The sequence below is a fragment of the Haliaeetus leucocephalus genome, unplaced genomic scaffold, assembly GCF_000737465.1.
Source record: "Haliaeetus leucocephalus isolate CR32 unplaced genomic scaffold, Haliaeetus_leucocephalus-4.0 Scaffold450, whole genome shotgun sequence".
Taxonomy (NCBI): domain Eukaryota; kingdom Metazoa; phylum Chordata; class Aves; order Accipitriformes; family Accipitridae; genus Haliaeetus; species Haliaeetus leucocephalus.
Genome location: NW_010972886.1, coordinates 6497508 through 6524199, shown reverse-complemented (window position 1 = coordinate 6524199; position 26692 = coordinate 6497508). Strand labels below are relative to the sequence as shown.

At 38.9% G+C, this 26692-nt stretch overlaps 1 protein-coding gene across 1 annotated transcript in view; it reads left to right on the top strand.

Annotated features, from left to right (window-relative positions):
• The window catches only part of LAMA2 (laminin, alpha 2), a 282120-nt gene extending 255675 nt beyond the window's left edge, over nt 1–26445 (top strand). Inside the window, exons 55-67 of the mRNA XM_010575039.1 lie at nt 2245–2408; nt 2451–2463; nt 3875–4023; nt 7721–7897; nt 8722–8938; nt 11413–11472; nt 13880–13992; nt 15511–15700; nt 18055–18210; nt 21699–21852; nt 22147–22277; nt 22899–23121; nt 26187–26445. Of these exons, the coding sequence (XP_010573341.1) occupies nt 2245–2408; nt 2451–2463; nt 3875–4023; nt 7721–7897; nt 8722–8938; nt 11413–11472; nt 13880–13992; nt 15511–15700; nt 18055–18210; nt 21699–21852; nt 22147–22277; nt 22899–23121; nt 26187–26344 (1905 nt within the window). The 3' untranslated portion in view covers nt 26345–26445. The remainder of the gene's footprint in view (nt 1–2244; nt 2409–2450; nt 2464–3874; nt 4024–7720; nt 7898–8721; nt 8939–11412; nt 11473–13879; nt 13993–15510; nt 15701–18054; nt 18211–21698; nt 21853–22146; nt 22278–22898; nt 23122–26186) is intronic.
• Nucleotides 26446–26692: the final 247 nt, after the last annotated feature.

The window sequence follows — 26692 nt, the reverse complement described above, 5'->3', positions numbered from 1 at the left end:
CATAACATATTAATTGTATAAGGCATATTCAGACACACATAGGGATCTAACCTGAAAATCAGAACAGTTATATTTAAGAGAAAGAAAGATGAATGAGTCTGATCAGCAAGTAGACCAGTTTTCCAGATCCTAACTTCTTGGACGGGATCCCTGGCCAATTGTGATATCCCTATCCCTAAAGGGTAGGATTTTCTAAAATGCTTAGCAATGGTCTAGCTTTGTTTCAGCTGACTAAAATGGGAATTATTGACATTAATGAGGATAGAATTAGGCAGCGATAATATTGCAAAAACCTTAAAAATTTTGATGCACATAAAATCCAAGGATTTAAGTGATTTTTTTTTTTAAATTGTTATTATAAAATCATTCACTACAGAACACCTAAGGTACTTTGAAAATCACCATATATTTGGGGGTAACTGAAACAAAGTCACCTTTAGGACAGAAACGTAAAGCACTTACTGTTATGAGCTATCACTGAGCTGGAAGGCACATTTCTTACTGATCACTAAGAATGTGCAAAATTGGTGTCGTTATTTTAACTTTAAATACAACTCAAGTCTATTTATTTTCAATTATTGCTGCTTCTAATTAAGAGGCCTTCAATGTATATAAAATCGAAGGAATCTGATCCTAAGTTTGGGAGAGACTATAGTAATTTTCCATGGAAAAGAAGAGTCTTCGTATATAAAAAAATATTTCCAGTGACATTTGTCTCCCCGTAAGTAGTTTGTATTTCTTCCCTGGAAATGTATACTATTGGAGATAGTTTTGCCAGCAGATGTATGATCTAGAGTTCCATATCAGCTACCACTACAGTAAATCCAAGTGAGTTGTTGTTAACCTGATGCTCTCCAAACATTTTTCTACAAAACATTAAAAATTTCCTTTGAACAGGGACTGGATCTTGGCCAGGCCAAAATAAAGACGAGGACCCTCTTTTGCTGTGTTTATCAGTTGTACCTCTGGCCTTCATCAGAGCAAAAAGCACACAACAATAGGACTCTCAGAGAGGATATTAGACTAGATGGATCTGTCATGAGATGGCCATTTTTAAGTTTTCAAGTTTGTGATAAAGCTAAACTGCAAACGGCCAGATTGCTCAAATGCTTTTAAATCTTACAAGTTTGGTTTCAGCAGAATTTTTTTACAGAAGTTCCTATTTGTTTTCCTTTATTTTAGATTCTTTCCTGAATAGGAAAGAAGGATATTTGTTCATTTGTTCATTTTCTTCTGTTGCTATGAATCTTAGGAAGTACTTTGTTTTTCACATTATTTTGTAACACTTGAGATTTTAGAGTATGAAATCTAATTGGATTAACCATTTTGTTGGGGAATTAAATAAAATACTCTAATTGTACAGAACAGGATATGTAGGATAATTAAGAAATGAAGTAAAAGCAGAAGATAAAGACTGGATATATGCTCAATTATTTAAATGCTCTCAGGTTTCAGAGAAAGGTGAACATTATCAGCAGTGATTTTATCTGGCATAATCTATTATCTCTAAACCTGAAAACAGTTCTACTGTACTGAAAAAATGGTGAGTTACTTTAGAAAAAGTCACTGTTTCTATAGACTGGTCTTCCGCAGCTGGAAGAATACATGAATTGGCAGTGATGACAGAAAATCTTCAGGAGTATGTACCGATTTATTATTTGATGACATATTCTGCTCTTTAAATTATGTTAACAGCTACCAATGTCCAAAGAGTTGGGCCATACACAACGAGTGCTTTGTTTATGAGCCCGAGTCATCAAGAAAGCAGTGGTGCTTAGTGAAGCAATAATGATGAAACAATAATGACTGATTAATGAAAAGTATTTTCTGGGCATGCCTGACAAATAATAGAATCTAGTTTGTGTTCATATTGGCTGTTGTTATCTATTGTATTGATTTAAAAGCAAAATCCCACTGTATTAACTCAGTGGAAAACATTCATATAAAAAACCACCTGTGAGCAGTTGTTTTTAATCCAAGAGGATATACCAAAATAAGACGGGAACTTTGCCTTCCTGTAAGACAGGATTCCAGAAATACTCTACTGATGTCAGATGTATAAATGTAAGTTAGTATTTGCACAACACTTTGAGAAGTAAATGGCTTAGTGTTTATTGTTACTTTCCATCTTTTCACACTAGTTATATTACATAGTTTGTTATTTTAGTTAAGAAATCTTTATGCATGTGCATACTCTTGCTTTTAATCCTACTAATGCAATTTCTTGTCGTCTTCTTCCTACAGAACATTTATACTGTTAGCTTCCCCAAGCCAGGTTTTGTGGAACTGCAGCCTGTCTCCTTTGACATGGGCACAGAAATCAACCTCTCCTTCAGCACCAAGAATGAGTCTGGGATCATCTTGTTTGGCACGAGTGGCACAGTTGTCCCCCCCAGGAGAAAGCGCAGGTACACTGGAAGGAAAGCTGCCCCTCTGAGGAGAAAGCGCAGACAGACAGGGCAGGTACGAGGAATCTAGCAAAAGATAAAGAAAACCCACAATTTTACTGAACTTCTTCCACTTGGGTGGATTCAAAGCACTGTCAGATGTTTATACTTCAGTTAAAATTCAGTGCTTGGGAATGAATTATTTCCAATGTTATCCTTTATCTGATGGAGAATCTGATAGAGGCTCAGATTTGGGTTTTTTGCATCGGAGTAACTGTTTCTTTTAAAGATTTATAGTAAGGCATCCATTGCTTGTTGATAAACAACAACAGATTTGTTCTTCTATCATATAGATTCTTCCATGTTGTTTTTTTAATCAAACCTAAATATTAGAGGATACTGTTCTTCACTCATTCTGAGGACTACTTATACACTACTAATGCTTGGAAACATCTCTCATTCTTGTTCACACAGACATAAATGAGGATCATTCTGTTTCCCTTGAGACCAAAAAAAAAAAAAGGGGGGGGGGGCTGCTAAAAGCAGTGCAAGATAAGCCCCTTGTTTGGGATAACTGCTGTAGGGTACAGGACTTAAGAGTACGCCAACCTCTCCTTCTCTCCCATAAAATACAAATTTACAAATTTGCAGTATAAATCCTTTCCGAAGAAGGGGATAGAGTCAGTCGTTTCAGAGGAGGTACCTACAGAGTCCAAGTGACTAACTGGTAAAAGTGTAATTGCTGTTAGAAATTATTAAAATCTTGGTTAATTAAAAACCTCACAGACAGACATACTACAACAGAGATAAACAGAATAGTTTGGTGCTTTCTTTGTTCAGGACTTCTGGGAAATGATATTTCATTATTCTCCTTCCTGCCTGTTTTGGAAGAGAGCTCTCAGTGACCTGGAGGAAGATGCTCCAGGGAGAGCACATTATAATGGCTCACCCGCATGACATTAACTTCAGGGTAGGGGCTCCTTTATAATTTCCCAGCTCTTCAGGTCACAGAAGTGAGCATGGCACTCATTGCTATAGTAACTGCAGGTTAGATCCTGAAATCTGCTACAACATGACATTGGTTGCTAGAGTAACTACTAGCATGATTTGCCAGCCCTCCAAAGGCAGAACTCACACTGAGATCAATGCTATTCAGGACTTGTGTGTTTAAGACCAGGCCTTGTAACAGCAAAAATCAGAAGAACTGTAGCTTAGAAGTCTCCATCCTTCCCTGCAAATAGGTATGCAGAGAGTTAAATCTTTTGATGAGGCTTTGCAGCATGACCTCGTTTTACCCATTCCTCATTACAAAGATGCAAGAGAGTCTGAATGTAGCAGCAGCAGAACTGAAACTACAGTATCTTGTCTATGGTGAGCAAATTAAAAACTGGTGTAAAAAAATAAAACGTACACAATGATGTAAAACTAAGTGAAATAATTTCTTTCCAAATATCACTTAGATTCTCATACCAACATATACATTGCAGGCCTACTATGCAGTGTTCCTGAACAGAGGTCGACTAGAAGTGCATATCTCCACTGGGATACGGGATCCCCACAGAATCACCATCAGACCAGAAGTTGGCGAGTTTCACGATGGCAGAGCACACTCCATCCGGATAGAACGAGCTAAAGGGTAACAAACACCTCTAAGTGCTACAGACCGCACAGCACAGCTAATTCAACAAAGCGAATGTACCAATGTCTTTAGCAATCCATGTAAATGCTTCTGCTGAGGCAAAGAATTTAGTGTAATTCCATCCTTATCCAAAAACTTTTAGAAGTTAGTTTCTGACAGTGCCTATTATTTTGCAGAGCTGGGTTTACATGCTTTCCTAGGCTATCAGCCTGTTTCCCCAGAGACCTGCATTTGTCTGAATTGGCATCTTTAACCTTCTGGTTCTTGGCAAATATTTTTATTAATCAAATCCGTGGATGCAAAATACTGCTGTGGTACAGCAAATCACCTTTTCAAGACATGTAGAAAATTATTGTTTTCAAAGTATATGAACAGCAACAGCACAGCACACTGTAGGCTTTTTGAGATGCCATGTGCCGGTGTACACGAGGTGGTGTATACGATGGTGCCCAGCTAAATATAGTAAAACAATGGAGACACACAGTCCCAGATAAATGGCAGTCATTCTTATTGCTGGAAAGCCATTGCAGACCTTCTCAGACGATGTTCTTTTAAACAGAACTTCACTTAAATTACTTTGCCCTTTCTCAGACATTGTAAAAAAATGCTAATTACAATTCACCATTCAGAAAGTGATCAGAAAGAGCACTACTGTAGTGTGTAGGAGTCAGGCAGTCAGTATTATTTATGGCCTGGAATAGCCCTTGTTCCAAGCAGGGTTTGTTGTGGACATTTGGACATACAAATGTGTACATTCAGTAGATTAGTGCTCTATGCACAACGTTGTTCTGCTTTGTTTAAAAAAAAAAAAATCAGAAACAAGATGTGACATGCAGCATGTTACAAAATGCGCTCATCCAAGCACACTGAACACTAGTTCACTGTCTTACCCCCACAACACTGCAGCCTTCTTGAGCAACAATTCCTGTCTGTCTAGTCCTGAGATGCCCTTCTGTCCTCTCTATAATTTGCTTTGCTTTGCTTTGTCCTTTGTCAGTATAATTTTCTGACTGAATTTCTATTGTATCATTAAAAAAAAAATCTTGTAAATAAAGCCTTCAGACAATATCTCTCCCCAGCTTCCATGACTAGTTTGAGGTAATACTGTAGATTCTTTGAGAGAAAAAGTGATGTTGGAAATGGATGACTGCATTTTGCGAAATATTTTGTCTGTCACTGTGACAGAACACAAATATGCAGATGGTAATAAGAAGCGCTAAACAGCAAAGAAAGTTCTTTTGTGCAGTACAGTAACTTGACCTGTGAGAGTAGATCAAGACACAATTGCTGTACAATGTCATCCAGTGACGATGCTTGTTCGGATGAAACCTCTGTGTTTTCAAAGTAGCTCTGTTACAAAACAAGTTGTCTGAACTCTGCAGTTTCTGTAACCTGAAATAGATGTGAAAAGATACAAATTAAGATTAACCCCTCCTCTGCTCATCACAAGCTCAAGCTTTATTTGATTCAATACGAGGAACACCCTTTGAAAACTCTTCAGAGAGATAATTATCCATATAGTTATGAAGTATTTGCTTTCTCTTCCAAGGTAATTATAGGATACTGTTGAAGACTAATGCACATCATTGTATGGTTCTGCTTGGAGCCAAAATGTTTGCTATGGTAATGGCTGAAGATGAGACAAAAGATGAACTATTGCATGCTGATGAAAATACTGACAATCAGTAGCCATGGCTAACATGCAGCAGCACAAAAGATAACTCATGTCTTGACAGCCTGATTTCCCTACACTTCCTCTGAAGGCGGTGGAGAGAAGTGTCCTCTCTGGGACACTTCACAGAACCTAAATTAGTCTGTTGCTCTGAATTGCCCCCAGAGAAATCTCTCTCCTATTTCCACTGCTGAAGGATCTGGGGGAAATCCTAGAGACTGTCCCGAAAGATAAGTCTTTAAATACCCCCTTCCTCCAATCCTCTGAAAAATGAGTTACTTTCTTACTCTACAGCTTTCTAGGCCAAATGAATCCCTCCAAAACTATGAGGAAACGACAATTTGCATGTAGTACAACAGTTATCTAATTCAGGTGCTTAAGTCACTATCCAGTTCTGTCTAGGACTTGTGTAAATAACAAACCAAACATTTTACATATGAAAACTGGCCTCTTTTCAATAAACATTTTCAATATTCAGGTGCTAACATTTGTAATTATTGTTAAGGAAGAATATTGGAGTTCAATATAATTTTGCAGCTGAAAAAAGTGAGGTTATGTGCCAGAAACTGATTATTTCTGATATGTCATAAGGATGCTCAGTAATTCTGAAAAATCAAGCTACTTACTTATAGATGCCCAGTTTGGGTTTAGATAACTAATTGTAGTCAAAGATGCTTGAATAGTTAGGTCCTGATGCTTAGCATGACTGTAACATATTTGAAATAAAAACTGCACTTCATAAATCATATCAGAGTTTAGCAGAGACACATACAGCTTTTTTTTGAAGTCCTGATTCTCTCCTACCTAAATTCTATTAAATACAGTCTAACAACATAAAGAAATTATGCCAACTAGCGTTCTACATTCACCTTCAAAAATACTGAAGTTCTTATCCAGCCTTTGCAACTCAGCTCACCTTGAGCTGGATTTGTTCAGAAGTTGGAGATTTTCTATGTTTCATCAATGGTAAATTGTCCCAAAGACGGCAGTTAAATTTTTTACTCTTGTTGCTATACCTTGTTATATATATTACCCATCAAAATAATCCACTGTCTCTCAATTCCATAGCCCTTACATTAATGCTGCTTTCTCAGTATACACAATGTATGGCTTGGCAAACTACTTTTTCACTTTCTGTCCCCTTTACCATGTTTCCTTGTAAATGTGGTACAAACCCGCAACATTTGCATCGCAGTAGCTTTGACAGGCAAGAGCATCCAGCTTTTCTCTCACATCTGGATTCTTGTTTTTACCAGAATAATGCTCTTCGCCGTATTCACCCCTTTCCTCTTTGCTCTTTTTTCCATTCCTTGACTTGGCTTGGTCAGCCAGTGGTGCTGTGCTTCAGAAGCTTCCACCTTCCTCTGTTCAACCTTAACAGTATCTTCCATGGGACTGCTTTGTCTTTAACTTGTAGCATCTGCATTACCCACGAGAATGAATTACAGCACTTGCATCAGTACATGGTGACAATCTGTAATTTTCCTACTCTGCCATCTCCCCCAGAAAAAAGCTACCAGATCTTTTAAAAGGTGTACAGTATGTATCTGCGGTTGATTTTGTAATCAGAGCAGTCTGTAGCAGTGTTTGTACCCCAGCAAGGAGATAACAACCTGTACAAACCAGGAAATAGGGAGCCAAAAAAAATGTGACCCCAGGCAGTTCCCATCCTGCTGAGCACTATATTGTATCTACCATCACCCTACAGCAGGCTTGGCCCTAACCATGTCAGTGTTGCCACACTACAAACCACTAATTCCTGTTCAACCAGTGACTGATATTATCGCCTTCCGCAGCACAGCTTTGCCAAGCTCTGTCAGAGAACTACCAAGGAAGCATAGCAGTAGCTGAAAACCTTCTAGTGGTTAATATGCATTTAATGTGAGCTGCTAATTACATAATTTGAGTTGCTCAGCGTTATAGCTGGTGTAGGAGTAAATGGGGCCTGCAAAGTGGTGATTTTAGTACAAGCAAAAACCAGAGTAAAATATGTCTTTCTTTGCTTTCAAATCTTTTTCACAGGATGTTCACTGTTCAAGTAGATGAAGACAAAGGCCAGACTCAGAGATTGCCAACAGACCAGCCCATCTCTGTTAAGAAACTCTTTGTGGGGGGTACTTCTTCTCAGTTTCAGACTGCACCTCTCAGAAACATACCACCATTTGAGGGCTGCATATGGAATCTTGTCATTAATGCCACGTAAGTCTCACTGATGCCCACAAATGTCCAGTTAATGAGGCCTGGTTAACTACCTTGGCTGCCAAAAGAAACTTCAGTGTTGCAAGGAATCACACTAACAGCAAAACCTATAACATGATCTGTTTTCTTAATATGCCCTTCCTTTTTTTGTCTACAATATACGCTCCATAAGCTATGCAATTAATGAACTATTTTACAGACAAGCCAACAGCTGTCTATTTATCCATAAAATCAGAGAAATTCAACAGTAATGCTGCAGTAAGTCTTGCCTCAGTGATAGGTATTTATGTCGTACTATAACACTTTATTTAAATAAGGTTGATCTCCAAGAGTATACAAATTCTGAGAACCACCATGAAAATTAATTTGCTTTGTGGAAAGTGCATGCTGCAGTAATCTGGAAGGAACATTTAAGTAAAAAGAAAGGGAACGGTGAATAAAGTAAAATGTCTTCAGAAAGTTCTCATCTAAATCTTTCTTTCACATAACTGAAATACCTAAATTAGGATCTCATGACCCCACACTCCAGCAATGTATATCAGAGAGAAGGACATCTCCGCAATGTGATTCAGCCTACCTAGGCTGGTAAAATTTGCTAAAGAGGATGCCTGTCTCTCTGCACTGGCTGTAGGAAGGAAAGCCAGTGGTGACTATCACCCCTAATTTAAGTGTCCCACCTTTGTACCTAAAACAGAGGGGATGAATCCTGGCTCTTGTGTCCTGTGAAGTGGAATTACACTGCAGCATATAGCCATTCTTTATAAATGGGTGATAAAAAGGCAGAAAAACTAATAACAGACATCGATTTCTTTGTGTGTTCTCAGCCCCATGGACTTTGCTCAACCCGTGTCCTTTGAAAATGCAGATATTGGCCGATGTCCCTCTCTAGAACCAGAAGTTAGGCCACCTGAGGATGAAGATAAACCAATCCGCACAACAGTCCTGATCCAACCTGAACCAGACACTAATGGGGAGAAAGAAAGACCAAGGACGACTCCTGCTTCCCCTCCTCCTCCAACACCATCTCTATCTTCAGCACTTGTAAGTGTAGATTACTTCACTCAGGTAAAGTTTGAAAAGTTTCTTTTTCTAGGCAAAACTGAAAAGCTAGCCATTAAGAATAATGAAGTAATTTGCCACAAAAGTAGTAACGATTCAGCATGCTATTGTAAAGGGAACACCCTGTTGCAGGTCAGTAAAACCTGAGGATAATGGAAAACTGGTTGATGTCATTTGCTTGGATTATCACAACAGTAATTTAAAAAACAATATAGCAGTAGAATTCCCTTTGGCTTGCATGCTTAGTCCTAAATCCTTGCACTTCAGGATGTAAGCCAAGCAATATCTGATTGGAGTTGGAAGGGAAATTTTCCTATGGAAACTCCATGTCATTATGATATTTCTTGTGCTGTTCTCTGAAGCCACGTCAGTGACAGGATGAAGAAACAGGTAACCCAGAGAGGTTTGTTTGATATGGCAATTCCTCCACTGCTATTTTATAACTTTAGTCAGGAGACTTACAAACTTAAGAACTGAAACCCCAGTCACTGCTAAATTGAGCTCAACTGTTGCCAGAAATCTTAAATAGCTAGATAGTGGCAAGCAGTCTACTGTCCAGAAAAGATAAGTTTAGATAATCTGAATATTAAACTGAGTAATTTATCCACTGGAAGATATCCTTGGGGGGGAAATCATTTGCATTTTATTACACCTCCATACAACCGACAGGTTTAGGCAGGATATAATTCAGTATGGGTGAGGTTTCCAAACAATGTGAAAAGGCTGCACATTTCCTAGTTAGGAGCCTATTTACACTACCATAATAAGACAGTTTTGAGAAGTTAACAACCAGAATATTTAACTTCTCTTTTTATATATATCAAGTACAAAAGAGTCAGTAATTTTGACAGTTGCTCCCAGACTGGCTTCATAAGATCTTTTAACCATTTTGGGAGGCACTCCCACGCTGGGTCAGGTTTAATCTTCATTCCCATTTCACACGTCTTCACTGAGACATTATAGAACACTGAGTTTGTTGGTATTGGATTTTTCTGTGTGACCCAGAGATTAAGTTTATCAATTAATTGCATGAAGACCACCAAAAAAAAAAAAAAGTTGTGATTTTTCAGTGAGTCAGTTGGCTATAAGTCTGTCAGTTAGAGACAAAGGAACCTGAATTCATTGTCCCAGTCACTCCCTGTTTCCTGACTCATTTTCAGAATTCATATCTGGTTTTTCGTGGACATAGGTAGGATTTCTAACTATGTTTTCCTACAAGAAATGGTACAAAAATTAGGCCAAAACCCCTAACTCATTAAGGTTTATTTTATATTTGAGTTTCATGGCCACCTTCATTGGCCAGGTACATATGGCACAGCTTTATCTAGAAGGACTTGTCAAGCACAGCTGAAGTCTCCACAGCACATGCAGCCATCTGTGTACCTGGAAGTGGGAGCCTGGGGTTCAAGATTGGCAACCTCCGTCTTAGTCATTACCCTGCCCCGAGCCCCGAAGTTATATTTATCGGCCTTTTAATGCTCTAGGGCAGCATTTTTTATTCGTTCCCACAAGGTGGAGTAGTTGTAACACAAGGGCTCCGATGCATCTTTCTGTTTGCAGTTGAAAGTAAGCAAACTTGCAGTATAAGGCGGCTACCACAGAAAGATAAGGAACCAGGCAACAACAAGGTAAAAAGGGTTATCCGGTTTAATGCTCACTGTTGTGAAAGAGTGCAATCATATTATCCCTTGATCAAGCATTATAAACAAAACAACACAGAAGCGTGTGAGAGAGCAAGTCCACGCTTTCTAAGACTCTAAGCACTAACTTTTAAATAGCAAAATTGAGAGGAATAGATCTACTCATTAATACCAGAAACTACTTCCATTGTAACTAGGTGAGTTTTGTATATCACGTATCTAGAGCCATGATAAACGTGAAATAGGAGTTCAAAATAAAAATCTAAATGAAACACCATTACTCCACTTTCTCTCTTGGAAAAAATGAAACCGTTTTAGTATTCTGAAGACTTGAAACTATTTTAAATAAGGCAAGCTTTTGGATAGTTTTTATGTTCATCTAAGTAAATTCTCCAAAGTATTTTTCTGGGGAATGTTGCAACAAAATAAGTAACTACAGTCTAATAATGAGATAGCACTCATATGACAGTTAATTATACAGAATTTCAGTGTAGAAGGGCTGTATATGGAAAATATACAGCAGAAAAAAATTATTTCCACATAGTTGGCTTTAAAAAGGTACCTGTTCTACTTAAGTCCTTTCAGGACCTTTTTTATCTCTTATTATCCATCTGCATGTAAAAGAGGAGGGGAGTTCAATCCCAAATGAAAAAGAAAAAAACAACTACCCTCTACTATAGGCCAGACAAGATCTAGAAATAGGATAGCTGGGAGATACACTGGTCACCAGTCTGCTGCTGCTTGCTACAGATGCTAAAATGTTTCTCAACATTGGATAACTGCTGCTTCTGCCTCATGTTATTCACTGCTTCTCAGGATTTGCTTGCCACTGAAATGAAGAGTGCCAGCATTACTTCTGCATTTGACTCCATGACGGTATCTTCCACTATTTCTCCATGCACTACTTCATTGTTTTAGTAACACTATTCAGTGAACTGTGGGGACTGCTTCAGTGGTGGTCCCTTTTTCCCCTAACTACTTTCTTTGTAATTGCTAATACAGCATTGTTTGTAGAGAATGTGTGACAGTCCACCAGTGGGCTTTTCTGTTCTTCATTTCCACTGTGTGATAGACACCTAGCTTCTTGACTTACCAGTCAAGTCCCTGACATCTGACAAGACTGGACTAAAGTGCAGCTGAAGACTTCAGTCTTGAGGCTCTCAGGTAATATGGGAGATTATTAAGCAGCCAGGTTTAAACCCAGGACACCTGAAGGCCATTACTGAAAAAACAAAGCTGGGCTATTTTAATATAGGCTGATGATCCATGCTTAGTTCACAGTCTTGTGAAGGCTGTAAAGCTGGCTGTCCTTAGATAAAGTCAAAGCAGACATGGGGCTGTGAATAAAACCTGGAAGTTTTTTAAGCATGCCCTACTGATTTTTTTATCTTTTACTGACATTTCCACATCAACCTAATGAATGTTCACTATTAGCAATCAGTATTTATCAGTAAATAATCGGTGTATGCTTGGTATGATTCCAACCATAACAGTGTGTTTGGCACTCTCCCCCACTCCTTGCCCTTCCTTACAGTCCTCTGGCTGGGATGAAGAAAAGCTGCAGTGTTTGCTGACGCTGGGGAGCAGCTAAAGTGTCAGAGACAGACCCTTTACTGACATATACCAGCCTAGGACTGAATTTACTGTCAGAATATGTCCTTTTACCATGTAATATGTAAAAACGTGCCACAGGAAAGTGTGTGTTAGTGTATCTTCCAATTCTTTCCAGTACCAGTAGTTAGTCCCTACTGAAAGTATTATATACACAGTATTTTTATTAACATAGTTGTTAAACTTCTAGATAAACCTATAAAGCTTAAAATAATTAGAAACTTTACCCAGCATTATGGGAATATGATTTTTTTTCTATTTGATGATCACTGGAAGACTGCTATCACACATTCATAACTTTGTTTGGTCCTGCTGAATTCTCCCCGTTTTTCCCCTCCATTGCACACTGATGTGTACTTGTCGTAATGCATGGTGTTCTACTCTGTCATATTCAACCCAAAGCATTCATTGTGGACAACTAATTTTTAGAAGTGCTCTACACTGTTGTGAAGGTTTTTGTGACGTGTGAAAGCAAAAAATATAACACTACTGAAAAACTGAGTGAGGGGGGAAAGAAATTTCCTCTTTGTGTATGAAATCTCAGTGTCTGATGAGTCACTCATGACATTTTCAAAATTTTTCACAGAAAGAGCTCTTTGCCAGCAAAACACTGCACCTTGTGCTTTGCAGGTCCCCGCTGAGTCAGGGCTCAAATAAGAGACGGTCGCCAATCCAAAATGATATCAACCACAGTGCTTAAAAACAGAGCTCGCAGCTATCAAAGTTTGGTTTTTTCCCATCGATGTTGTCCTGATACTGTGTTGTGTTAGATCCTTTGAGTAGTTTCTTCACAATACTCCCAGTGGGAGGCAAAAGCTAGACATGAGTAGGAGCTGGTAATTACCATGGTCTCACATTGCCCCAGGCACCCCTATACAAGAGCTTTAGGGCCAGAGATTAAAAGACCTGGTGAAATTAAAAAGAGAAAATTATACTGGGCAGAAGATATTTCACCTTCCATTGTTGCACCACTTTAAGATTAATAGAAGTGGAACAGATAGGGAGGGGTTTCTTTCTTTACCCCCTGGGTAATGTGTCTACATTAGACAGCTCAGGGAGTTTAACAGTTGTTACTTCTATCCATCAGTTATTTGGATTCCCTTATTGTTTGTGGGGGCCTTTCAACAGCACTAGGGGAAACAACAGCACATTAAACAAAGAATGCAATTGTAAAACAATATAAAGAAGTAAAATGGAGGACTCTGACAGGTGCAGGATCTGAAACTACTTTTAACTCATTATTTTTAAGGTGACTAGATTTCAAGTCAACAGCAAAGCATCCCTTTAAAACTTAAGTCTTGCTTCATTTCTGTAAGAGAGCATCCTACTGTGTAAAACTCAGTTATGTGAGCTAAGAGTACACTGAGCTGCCTGGAAATTACTTAAGACTCTTGTAAATGTCCACTGGTGGCATGAAAGCAGCAATGTTCATATATTACTTTTATTTGCTTTTACAGCCAGCTTAATGAGCTCTGCTTTTACACCAAGTTCCTGTCATACTGGTTTATAACTTTAGCTGGTGTGATGAGACATCAACACACTGGAAAACTGCAGGGCAGTGTCTAGACTAGGTGGAATATTCTCAGGCTGAGCAGTTGGAAGACTTCTAGCATGGGCACAGCTGAGACAGACACAAAATATGAAGTTTGTATGATCGCTGTATATTTTGCAGGATTCCTGTGCTGCTGATACAGAACCAGCCATTTTGGAAGGTGGCAAGCAATTTGGTCTTTCAAGGAACAGCCACATTGCAGTTGCATTTGATGACACCAAGGTGAAAAACAGGTATATTGTTTATTTCAGCAATAAATTTTGATGGAATAATGTCAAAATAAAATGCCCCTCCTAATATTCCCAAGAGCATCTCCCAAAATTATGGGCATAACATGAAAAAGATCACATCCCATGGCTAATTAATTTCATTAAGCAAACATAAAAAGCATTAAAGCATGAAATCTAGGCCATGAAGTGCCCACCTAAGTAGCTCTCACAAAAACAGTTTACCTCTTTGTTTCTAAAGGTCTGGGCGTACACAGATCCCAGACTGATTTACAGAAAAACAGACAGAAGAATGGAGCCAGGTCATACAACTGAGTCAGAGATTTCTTTTTCAGAAGAAAGTTTCTTGGTTCAGTAACTTGGTAATTTCTTGTAATAAGCAAACTTTTTTTCCCCTTCTCTCCCATAGTTAAGATGAATCTTGCACAGTAAACAGGCAAAATGACATTACCCTTCCAAAGTATAACAATATATACATATACATGTTGATATGCAAAGAGCTACTTATAAAAATACAGCTGTTTTTAATGGATTGTGAAGCTGTAACTTGTTAATTGTTCATTTTTGCTCTGAAGGCACACGATCATTAACAAATGTGCCATGTCACACCACTAAGCATTTTTGCTGCCTTATAGTTTACAAGTCCATCAGCCTCACACTTATTTTTACCTATAAAGATGATGTACTGCATATTTTCACATATGCTAATTTTAGAAAACTGGGAATATAATTAAAAGAAATATGTAATCCTAAAGTGCTTGCCTGTCTTCTTTTCAAATAAGAATCCTGGCCTGATCATTTTCATGCAGTGGTTTTTCACATTTATATTATTAGCTGCTTTCACGTACTGACTTTACAGCTCAGCTTGGCCTAGGTTAGTGACATGCTGCCAGTACAACCTTAGCATTTAGATAATCTAAATAATTTCTTTCCAGGTTCTTTGCCATAGGGGAGGTTTTTGGCATTACCATTCTGTCCAAGGGGTCGGCAGACTTCTTCAAGACGCACCCTCATTTTCTGTTGGAAGAAATCAGAATAAGTGTTTTATATCCTGATTGTAAACTCTTCTCTCTGCATCCTTAAAAGTTTTGCAACCTGTCTTCAGGCAATACAACTCATTAGAAACTCAACATTTGCCAGCTGTCACTACAGCTCGCTCCTCTTTGCAAGCATTATGTGTGTGGATGACGGATAACACCGCTGGAATTTTACAAGGGCTGGGATTTTCCAGCAACTACAGCTGCAGCTGAGAATTATATCTTGAAATTCTATGCCAAGGTTACACTTTTTTATTTCCACAGCAAAGGGACTAATGAACACTCATATGTCAGGGATCAGATATGTGTGAAATGCAATTCGCGTATAACCAAATTATTTTTCTTAAACTCTGACAGACAGTAAAATGGGCCACTAACTGAAATTTTTTTAGAGGAACAGAAAAGGGTAAAGCAGATAAATTTGTCTACTGTCTGACGCCGAATATCTTTTCCTCCGTTGCTGTTTTCCTGTTTGTTTGATTTCCAGACTTACAATTGAATTTGAAGTCCGAACAACAGCTGATTCTGGCTTGCTGTTTTATATGGCCCGCATCAACCATGCTGATTTTGCAACAGTTCAGATAAAGAATGGACTGCCTTACTTCAGCTATGATCTGGGGAGTGGAGACACCAACACAATGATTTCCAACAAAATAAATGATGGCCAGTGGCACAAGGTATAATAGTCTCTAACGCTAAATTATTTTTTTTAAAGCTATGAGCGAGCTTTGTTTTGCCTTAAGATATTTGCAAAATGTAGTCTCTACAAGCTAAACTTTACAACTAGGATTTTCTGTAGTCTGCAAAATTTGTGCTTTCAGATTCACTGTTACGTAGACAGTACATATTCCACTAACAAAAAAGTTAGTGCTGATCTTTGAATTTGTCCTTCAGGAAACACATATTTCTGGACATACTTAGAATATATCCCATGTATGGTGTCGTGGTTTCAGCCCAGCTGGTAACAAAGGACCACGCAGCTGCTGGCTCACTCCTCCCCGCCCCGCTCCAGTGGGATGGGGAGGAGAATCAGAAAGGAGAAAAGAAAAAAAAACCCCAGAACCTCGTGGGCTGAGATAAGGACAATTTACTGGGACAACACAAAAAGAGAAGTTACAACAACAACAACGATAGTAATAAAAGAATATACAAAACGAGTGATGTACAGTGCAACTGCTCACCACCCGCAACCTGGCGCTTTGCCACTTCCCCAACCGAAAACCCAGAGGCCCCCCCCAGCCCGCTCCCCATTTATATACTGAGCATGATGTCACATGGTATGGAATAGCTCCTTGGCTAGTTCAGGTCAGCTGCCCCCGCTGTGCTCCCTCCCAGGTTCCTGTGAAAATTAACTCTATCCCAGCTGAACCCAGGACATATGGTAAGGAACTGCAGAAAATGTTCCTTCCTGCCTAATAGGGCTCAGGTGAGTATCAGTTCATGATGATGGAATACATCATTAAAGCCAGTTGTTTCTATGTTAATAATGTCATTGTTCAGCCATAATGCTAAGAACAAAGGAAAAAGAAGTAACATTTAAGTACATCTTCCCTGCATTATTAATTTAATTCATTAGGGAATAAATATGACATTCACAGATGTATTTGGCGGCCCCTTCTGTGACTTTATGAGAGGAAGCATTAATATACAATGCCTGTGGCATTCAGATGGTAAGGGAAGGAGTAATATCACAGCCATGAAGTTTAGTATTTACTGGGCCAAGGACAACAGACACATGGTATATTCATTAGGTAACATGCCTGAAGGCACCAATAAAGACAGAGAAGAAAAGAATACATGAGCTGTGTATTCAGGCTGCATTCTATAAGAGACATTAAATTTTGGATGGATATTTGGAAAGTCACCATCCACATCTCTATCACCAAATGAGAAAAAATCTCATTGTGTTTTCTGGCACACTTGAGTTGTTCTTATGAAACCCTCTTTGCAGTCCTCCTTAGTCCCTCTCTGCTTCATTCCCACCCTGTTCTGCAGGAGTTTTATTTTCACTGGATTTTTATTCATGAACTTTTTGATGATAGCAAATGCTGTATACCAAGGTATTTCATGAGGGGAAAAAATAAAAGTTGTATTCATTATTTATCTGGTTTATATAATGCCTAGGAGCACTGGCAGTAGACCAGGGCTCCTTTCTGCTAGACCCTCTATGAATACAGAAGAGATGTGTTTTGCTCTGTAGCCATTGTAGCCAAATAACCATACCCCAAATGTAGGCACTTTATCTATATTCTAAGAGAACTAACTGGAGCATATATTTCTTAATTGAAGACTATACTCTTTGGGTGTGCAGCTTGGCACTCTGCGATGGAGGGACCCTTGTTGTAGATCCCATTTTTGTAGGACACAATGGAGACACAATCCAAAGTTACAGTTCCCAAAAGCACAAAAAAGTCCATTTGCATGGGGGGTTGTTGGGGCAGAATTTGCTCAACTCTTCAGCAATTGCACTTCCTCCATGCAATTCACAGCCCATTTGTCTGAACAGAAGCCATCATACCAACAGAACATAGTTGGTATTATATTTACTCTAGCATGAACTATGATCTGGGGCACATCCAAACCAGTGGAATCATAAAATCAATATTGTCTGCAAATATGTGCTGCAATAAAGTTTTGCAACCAGTGCCATTAACATTCAGCATTTACTATTGCCAGTACTTAAAATTGCTGTCTGATTCCAGGAAAAACAATATTGTGCCATGCCTATGACAGTAACAATGAAGCTTTTAAAAGGAACCCCAAGTCCTTTCAGTAATTCTAATATAGAATAGTCATCATGCCTCCTGACCCAGATGTAATTAAAAGGCAGTCATATGTTTGCACAAAACCTTGCGCAGGAGCTCTGTTCCATGAATATTACCCATAGTTGCTGCCATGATACTTCTCCTAACCACTCCTACTACTTTCTCCTGTATTGTTATATATTTTGGACTGTAAGGCTAGCTACAATCTGGAAATGCTTTGTTGACAGAAAACTCTGTAGTTGTATTGCATTTGTGTGTCTTTTTAGATAAAAGTAATTCGAACGAAGCAAGAAGGAAACCTTATAGTAGATGACGTTTCAAACAGGACTGTTAGCCCCAAGAAGGCTGATATATTGGATGTTGTAGGAATGCTGTATGTTGGAGGATTGCCCATTAACTACACAACTAGAAGAATTGGTCCGGTAAGCAAGTTTAAGTTATCTTACACTTCTTAAACTGTCTTGATTGGTACCAATGTCTTCCCAGTTTTGTTTTGTTTTGCTTTTCCCTCAGACTGCTCAAGAATATGGATAAAATGGACCTTACTGGCAGTACACTATTTTCTTTCGATAGAATGATCTGACTCAGAATCCAGTTAATGCAAAGAACTAGAAATAGTAGAATTAGTTACTGTTATGGAAAAGTAGAAAGATTCATGTATGTGTATCCACTTGGATCACTGCGCAGCTAGAGTATAAAGTCCTGAATACTACTTGCTCTTTCTCTTGATCGTAATTCATCTGACAATAAATGATAATAAACAGTGAAAGCATCTCCCAAGAGAAGCAGCAGAAGCCAAAATTACCCTGGACAAAGTACCTAGTAGTACTGCTGCTTACTGTAGTAATTGGGTTTGTGTTGTTACTACTAAACTAGGAGAGAATGTATTTTGAAGTAAGGCCATGAAAACTCTGTTGTCCTCTTTCTGTTTCCAGATCAAATGTGCATATATCAATTTATCGCTGTTTTGGTCTAAATGCCCAGCTTCCATACTGACACAGAACATACCTTGGCAAACAGCGTAGAGGGGTGAATATCATTTTGGCCTAAACTTTGTAGAATCAACTAGGAACACTGTATTCCCTCACCCAGGCCAATTACTGCATCTATCTGCATGACTCCATGTCAGTCATCTCACTTTCCTGCTGCCCTCCACCCCCCAAGATATGCCAGTATCAGAATCAGAGAAAAAATTCTTCCCTGCATTATTTTTTTCTCTACACAGAGGGGTCTTTCGAAGTAGAAGCCAGAACTTGAGTGAAATTAATTATAGCAAACAACAAATTAGGCACAGAGTGCAGCACAATTCAAACAAAAAAAATGGAATGTCAGTAGCAGCTATGTCTAGGCTTGTTCTGGGTGGTTATAAAGAAACAGAAAAGAGGAGGCAAAAGTACAAATCCTGGTAAGGAAACAAATCAGACTCTCAAAGAAGCATGTGAGAAAATACTACTGTAGTAAGATGGTTATGGAATGGCAAATACTAGCCTATAGATAGGCAAGAGTACACCAGTTCGGGCAGACAAAAGAAATACAGAAAAGGAATTCCTAGATCCTGCTTAAATAAGTCCCCATAATAACTTGTGGATGGGGAATGAAGGGGAAGAGTAACCACTCTAAATCTAAGACTTGTATTCCATAAAGAAAACTGACCTGCAAGATCATATTTCTCAGCAAATTATGGGTTTTGCAGAAAGCCAGAATTGAGGCAAATCTACTGATCATTTGCATTTACCAAACCAGATCTGAGACACTGAAAAACAAAAGCAATACTTAACTACCCACAAAATGCAATTCCTAATACTATCAAATTATGCTCTTTGAAATACATCTGCAATTTACAAATACTAATCTAAGGATAAAGGTAACACTAAATCCTTACCTATTGCTTCTTGTCAGAAGTAGTGGAGGGAACCTGTGCAGATAAATGGCTCAGTCTGGCAATATCATGTCAGATCCTGACAGTTTTAAGTGCTTCAGGATTTAAATGAAGCTGTGACTTCAAGTGTCATTCACAGAAGGTAAAAAACAGTGCTTGCCTTTCAATCATTCTCAGTAAAATACACCGCATGATGTATTAATGGAATGTTGTGTTGTAGGCTTCGTGTAAAGCCTCTGAAGCAAAGAAAGTTGAAAGGATATATTATCTTAGTTAGGGCTTTCTTCTAAACACACATCAGCCTTTTTAGACACCAATCCAGTACATAACCATAGCTGGGCTGGCTTCTTATTCAGTGCAGAAGACCGATACCTGCTTGTTTGGCTTCAGCAGATGTCACATTTTAAACACTCAAAACTCCGCTTTCAGCAAAAGAGGTTATGTTGCCTGTTACCATGCTAAAGTATAACCGGATTTGCTTTTCCATAGGGAAAGTGAAATTTTAAAGTTAGAGAACGTTTTCAAGTTGTCTACAAATCTTACATTTCTGTGATTTATTCTCACAGTGAAGATGGCAAGGTTTGCTTTCCTTTGTGGCATTTTTCTTTTTTGATAACAAAACCTGTTGATCTGGAGATGACTTTCACTTAGAAATTAGAAAAAGGTCTGTTTATGAAGAATCTGACAGAAAGGATTTCTCAGCTCAGAACTAAATTTATTCACTGATACTGCTCAAATTCTCATGAAAATTTTGTACAGGTGTATTTAGCAGTAATAAGCTGTATAATTCCACAGTACATTCAGCTTTGATTTACAAGGAAAGAAATTCTTTCAAATTACTAGTCAGGATATTGTTCAAGGAGGTAGTGTGCAGAGTCAAGACTTCTCTCTGCAGGTATGCCTTTCTCCTTTCTGTATTTGTACATACTTCTATGCTGTATTTCCTAAGCTTGTTTTTATTTTCTTCCTTCCTAATGCCTTGCTTATGAATATGTCTTCCTTTTCTTCTTCAAAGTACATGTTTAGCTTTTTCATTTCCCCCACTGATATCAAGGATAAATTTTCCTGACTCTGAGTCAAAGATCAAAGCCTTTGTCTGTAGCTGAGAACCAAAATGCAGCTTCTGCACACCTCAGAGAGAAAAGGGAGAAGATGTCAATGGCTTTCAGAGGTCCCACTGGGACGCACTGATCACACCCAGGGCAACCCGGGGTGAGCCTGGGCAGCGCCTCACTCCTGCCCCAGGCAGGATCTCACTTACTTACACCACCAGCTTAAGTGTGCACGTACCACCTGCTCAGAGTCACCATGATGTGCTCCCAGTGCAGAAGCTAAACTGGAGCTGCAGTTTGCTACCCTGCATGGGAGCCTCCATACACCCGAGCACACCTCACGCCTCCACCTGCCTCTCTGGCCAACAGTGGCCCTTGTCACTGTGGGCACCAGACCTATATATGGTTATTACATGAAGAACTATGTACAGTCAACAACTTTTACGTAGGGACTTTGTTAATTTTAGTAGCTGTGTACCTGCATTAGCTCTGTCTTACCGTGCAACATTAGGCCCATAGTAAAGTGATTAAAGGGAAAAAAAAAATACCAAAAGCCCTAGCAAAATTACCAGCAGCCCAGAGAACTATATCCAATACCTTCATCTACTTGCAAACGCCATAACCTAGTCAATTAAAAAGGTAAAGTATAGGCCATTAAATTCCTACATTACTGATGTAATTTGCTATGTTTCATTATGCAGTGTATTATTTTATGTCCCCTCCATTAAGCCAAATAAATGTGACTCAGATCACATCCCTGAAAAGTAATGTAATTCATCCTCAGTATGACTGAGATTAGATTCCAATTACAATCAGATATTAAGGATTAGCCATGTAAAATTCAAGTTTTATTCAGCTCCATAAATCCAGCAGAGAAGCAGAGGAAAGGTACTTTTTGATGACATACTTTAGGCCTTTATTGTGAGCATTTCATCTTGCTTTGCACAGTTATACATTTTGTTTGAAATATTACCTGCAGGTCACCTATAGCATCGACGGCTGCATCAGGAGTTTTAAAATGACAGAATCACCTGTTGACCTGGATAATCCAACTTCCAGCTTCAATGTTGGAAAATGCTTTGTCACTGCACAGAAAGGAACGTACTTCGATGGAACAGGCTTTGCCAAAACAGGTAATGAACAACAATTCTGCTGATAGGCAAAGAACAGAGAAAGAGGAGATGCTGCTTTCAAAAACTTTGAGTGCTACCCAACTCCTGTTATGACTCCTATATGACTTTCTAGCAAAGTCTCAAACTAAGCACAGCTGCCTAACAGTTACTTACATGATTTCACATGAAATGGAGTGCATTAATAATGCTGACTTAGTTACCTTGCATTACTGGCAAGACACTTTGTGTGATTATTAGGAATAACATATTAAATGCTTTTCTTAATTTTATTATGCTTCCCCTTTTCTCTCCAAGTTGGTGCATACAAAGTGGGAACGGACCTGCTCGTGGAATTTGAATTCCGTACAACACGAATCAATGGTGTTCTCCTAGGAGTCAGCAGCCAGAAAATGGATGGGCTTGGCATTGAATTAGTAGATGGAAAAGTGAGTAGCAAAGCATTTTTGGCTCTTTATAGAGGCTGGTTTTAGAAAGCATGGGTAGTTTAAATGCAAGCTTACTACCCCAATCTCAAGGCATCTCAGTCAACATCAGGGCTCTCCTTTATGCAGCACTTGCCACTTCCCATACATAAAGAGGCTCTTACACTTTTACAAAGATATTTTAAAACATCCTGTAACACTTGAGTTTCCTAAAACTGCAACATCAGGACTTAAATTAGTGAGAATGTGAAAAGTTTTGAGGAAAGGCTTTGCCATTAATAATACTAGTTTCTCGTGTATATTTATTTTACAGTCTGGAAAACCAGTCAGTAATCTATCACTATAAAGAGCGGGGCGGGGCGGGTGGTGAAACGCATCAAAACTAAGACAAAAAAATGGAAAAATGGCAACTTATGCAACAATTTTGCATATTTCCACTCATGTTTATCTGTGAAATAACCCAGATCCCAGAGGGACAGCAATCCCCATAGTCTGGTATTCAATTAGAGCTTTAGTATGTGCAGTCAGAGCATGTTGCCTTTAAATAAACAAAACAAAGCAAACAAAAAAAAGAGCCGTAGAACTGTTTTGAGGACTAGCTGATTTCCATGTCACACTTTTCAGGTGATGTTTCACGTTGACAATGGTGCAGGCCGATTCTCTGCCATCTATGAGCCCGATGCACCAGGCAGGTTGTGTGATGGACAGTGGCACAAGGTTCTTGCAAACAAGATCAAACACCGTTTAGAGCTGACTGTGGATGACAGACAGGTGGATGGTAACAGCCCACACAGGGCCTCGACCTCAGCAGACACCAACGACCCTGTCTTTGTCGGAGGATATCCTGGTGAGTATTTAACACACAAATGATGTTTTACTTATGCTCTAGCAACATTGCCTTGGAAATGTCTTAAATGGCATTAGGACTAGTATGCTAAAGATGATGGCAAGACTCTTCAAGTTTGTATCAGTTGGCAGGGATGCTCATTTCTGCATCCAGCTACATTTTGGAACAAGAAGTTCTGCAGCACCAAGGGACTCTCAGGATCCCCCTGCCCTGTTTCAAATGTAGGCACTGTCAGAGGAGCGGACAGACTTTCTGCCTTCTGCTGCCCACACACACACACAGCCTCCCTCTTAAAACTTTCTGTTTAGTAACCATAATAGTTATGTTTCAATAGTAACAGCATTTGGCAAATTTAATTTTAACTTAAGAATGGAGAATTTAAATTTAACTAAAGAATGCATATATGCTCTTGTGGGGGCAGGGGACTGTGTGTGTAAATCAGCCTGTAAAACCTGAGGAACGTGAACAACAGCTTGCACAGAGAGGTGAGAGGACACCATCTCTTTCTGATCAATGTCTTTGCTTGTGGTCTGGTGGTTTTTAAAGGAAAAAAATAATCAACATTTGCTACTCGGTATTCTGGAAGCCCTCGAGAGAACCTGCTTCATGCAGAGGTAATTGAACAGGATCCAGAACTGGGCTGAGCTCTGTAGCTAGCTTCATCTTCCACTAAGCTGATAATGAATGTTAGTATTCATCTGTTCATAGGCAATCAGTAAGTTTATCTAATAGCAGTTTACCTTCTGAAAACACAGTTAAGATGTTTGCAAAGTGCCAATTTTGTTGCATTTATAATAAAGTTTCCCTCTGGTTTGCAAACAAAAAAGCTAAGTATGTTTGCAGTATGTGTCTGCTCTAATGCATACTGAGGTGGTTGTCCCACAAGTGGGGTCGTTTACCTGGTGTGCGAAATGCCAATATACACACAGAGCAGAGGTATTTTATTCCAATTCATGTTTGCACAAAGATGGGGGCTAGGTGGTAATCCACAAAGCTAGCACACCTCATGCCTAAACAGGCGAGCAATTTATACAGTTCAGTTATACATATTCAATTTCCAAAGTTCTTCCCCAAAACTATTACTGGTAGTCACTTATCTAGCACAGTTTCTATTGGGTTAAAGTTTCCCCGCTTCAAATTAAAGGTACAGTGTTCTTTTATTCTACAGTGTGGGGGTTAAGTCTTTTGGTCTTGAATTGAGTCGGTGGTCGTGATCTCCCCCTGCCGCCTTTACCTTTCCTCCAGTTATCAAAGATTTTTGCTGACTTCATGCCTATTAGCAATTATTCAACTTTTTGTCACCTCCTGGGGTAGGATGTTACCTTCTTATCAGTCTTTTATTTCTTCTTCAGGGGCACAGTCGTTAGCAAGGCATGCCTTTTGTATACAAAGGGTACCTTATTCCACAAGACCTTTGTGGTCTTCTTAAGTACATCAAGGTCAATAGCAAGACCCCTCTTGGGTTAATTCCTAAATTATTTTCTGGAAGTTGTTTTTCCCCCTATTCTAATATGTGATATGGTGCATCCTAAAAGCCTTCTCAAGCTTCAGAACGTTTAAAAAAATGTTCTTCATACTGAGATATGAGAGTTGTACTTCAGTTAGTTACAGTGACTATTGATAAGGACCAACATCTTTGTGCCAGAAGAAAACAGCTTTGTGGCAGCCTTTTTATAACAAAACAGGATTCTAGCATAGGAGTTAGCACTAAAGAAACACTGCAGATGGAGTTACTATCCATTCTAGACTGTACATCAAGAGGACCACAGCAAGAGAAACAAATGGAAATAACACTGCAATCTGTACAAAACAAGCCTAAGCTTACATCATGCTGAAGTGAAATTCCCGAGTTCAGCCACGTGGCAAGTTATGAAATGATTTAATAAACCTACATGCACATTTAAACACCTCACACTTCTCTTGCTGTCTAGTCTAGCTCATCCAAGATTTGTTTTAACATTCCCAGTACCCAGCAGCCTCATCACAAATTTAAAACACAGTATCATGGGATTTTGTAAAATTAGTAAGCATTTGTATTTTCTAGTCCTCTTGAGCTATGCAGCCTCCTGGCTGCATAAACAGTGCAAAATAGTTGTAAACCAGCTAGAAGTAGCTGGTGGAGAATTTCTTGTGCAGAGAAACTTTTTGCCACAAGAGTGTGGGTGATATAAATTCTTGGCTACCCATAAAAGCCATTACTCATCCTACTATGTTCTTCCCCGTGCAAGGAGGGACAGATGGATTCAGCCATCTCATCCTCTGTAATGCTATGGCCAGTCAGTCCTCTACAGGTGTAAATTTATTTCTGCACCCCTTACTTTATCAGTCACATAGATTTGTATCGGAGTGCATCCCTGTAGCCACTTTTTCACTTGGAGGAACACTGCGAAAAAAGTTGGGCCATGAATTTCAAGCAGTTGAGAGAAATATTTCCAGCTTCCCAGTCAAACCAACCCTCACTGCTATCCCCTCCTTTAGTGGAAGAGATGTAGTCAAATCCCTGGCTTTACTATCAGCAAGAAAAAAAAAGTCAGAATGCTTGAAAACTCTCAAAAACCCCATTGCTTAAATGACACCTGAAGTCCATACTGAGGAACTGGCTTTCTCATGATGTTAGGGCTGAGAATTGTATCCATTTTGGCAGGTTTTTTGCTCTGTTATTCTATGGATAAATAGCTTGAGAAGTTGGAGATCTGCAGGACTAGAATGTATGCATCATATACCATCCATAGGTAGCAAGCTGCCATTTGGCCTTTCGCCTTAATTTCCTCTATGTCACATAACCAAGTTACATGGTTTACAATGGCAGTTTAAATGTGTTCAGATTCTGCCACTGTCGTGCTAGGAGAGAAACAGGAAGGAAGACTGCATTGTTACTACTAACATAAGCATTTATCACATTCACTCATAATGTGTCATTTCTTTAATAAAGAATATATATAGCAAATAAAACATGTTAATATATTGCTGAGGACACCTATTCTCCTGCAGGACTCTCAAAGAACAAGTGTAAGTATCAACTAACACTAACATAATTCTTCTTGCCTTTTTTTCCCCTCCTTCAGATGGTGTGACCCAGTTTGGGCTGACTACTAATATCCGCTTTAAAGGATGTATTCGATTTCTGAAGTTCACCAAGGGTGCTGCTAAACCTCAAGAGATTAACTTCAGCAAAGCTTTGGAGCTGAAGGGTGTTCAACCGCTGTCATGTCCTGCAAATTAACTGCCATTCAGCTGACATGGGTCTGTTTATATAAGCACCTCAGATTAAAAAAGAAAAAAAATCTATATAGACATTGCATTCATAATAAAATGTCTTTATGCAAGTATCTGAGTAGTGTTTGTGGTATATTCAAATGGCTATTTCAGGGTACCTCCCAAGAATGCAAGAACTAATTCTTTCCCACCCAGTCCCTTCATTAAGGGAGTAGAGCAATAATTTTTATTTATCTCTTTCCTTATAGCTTGAAATGGAAATGTTTCATCATTCTTTTGATGAGTGAGACCACATATTATGCAGGGTGTTCCTTTACTATGGAACTTAGAATCACAGAATATATCAAGTTGGAAG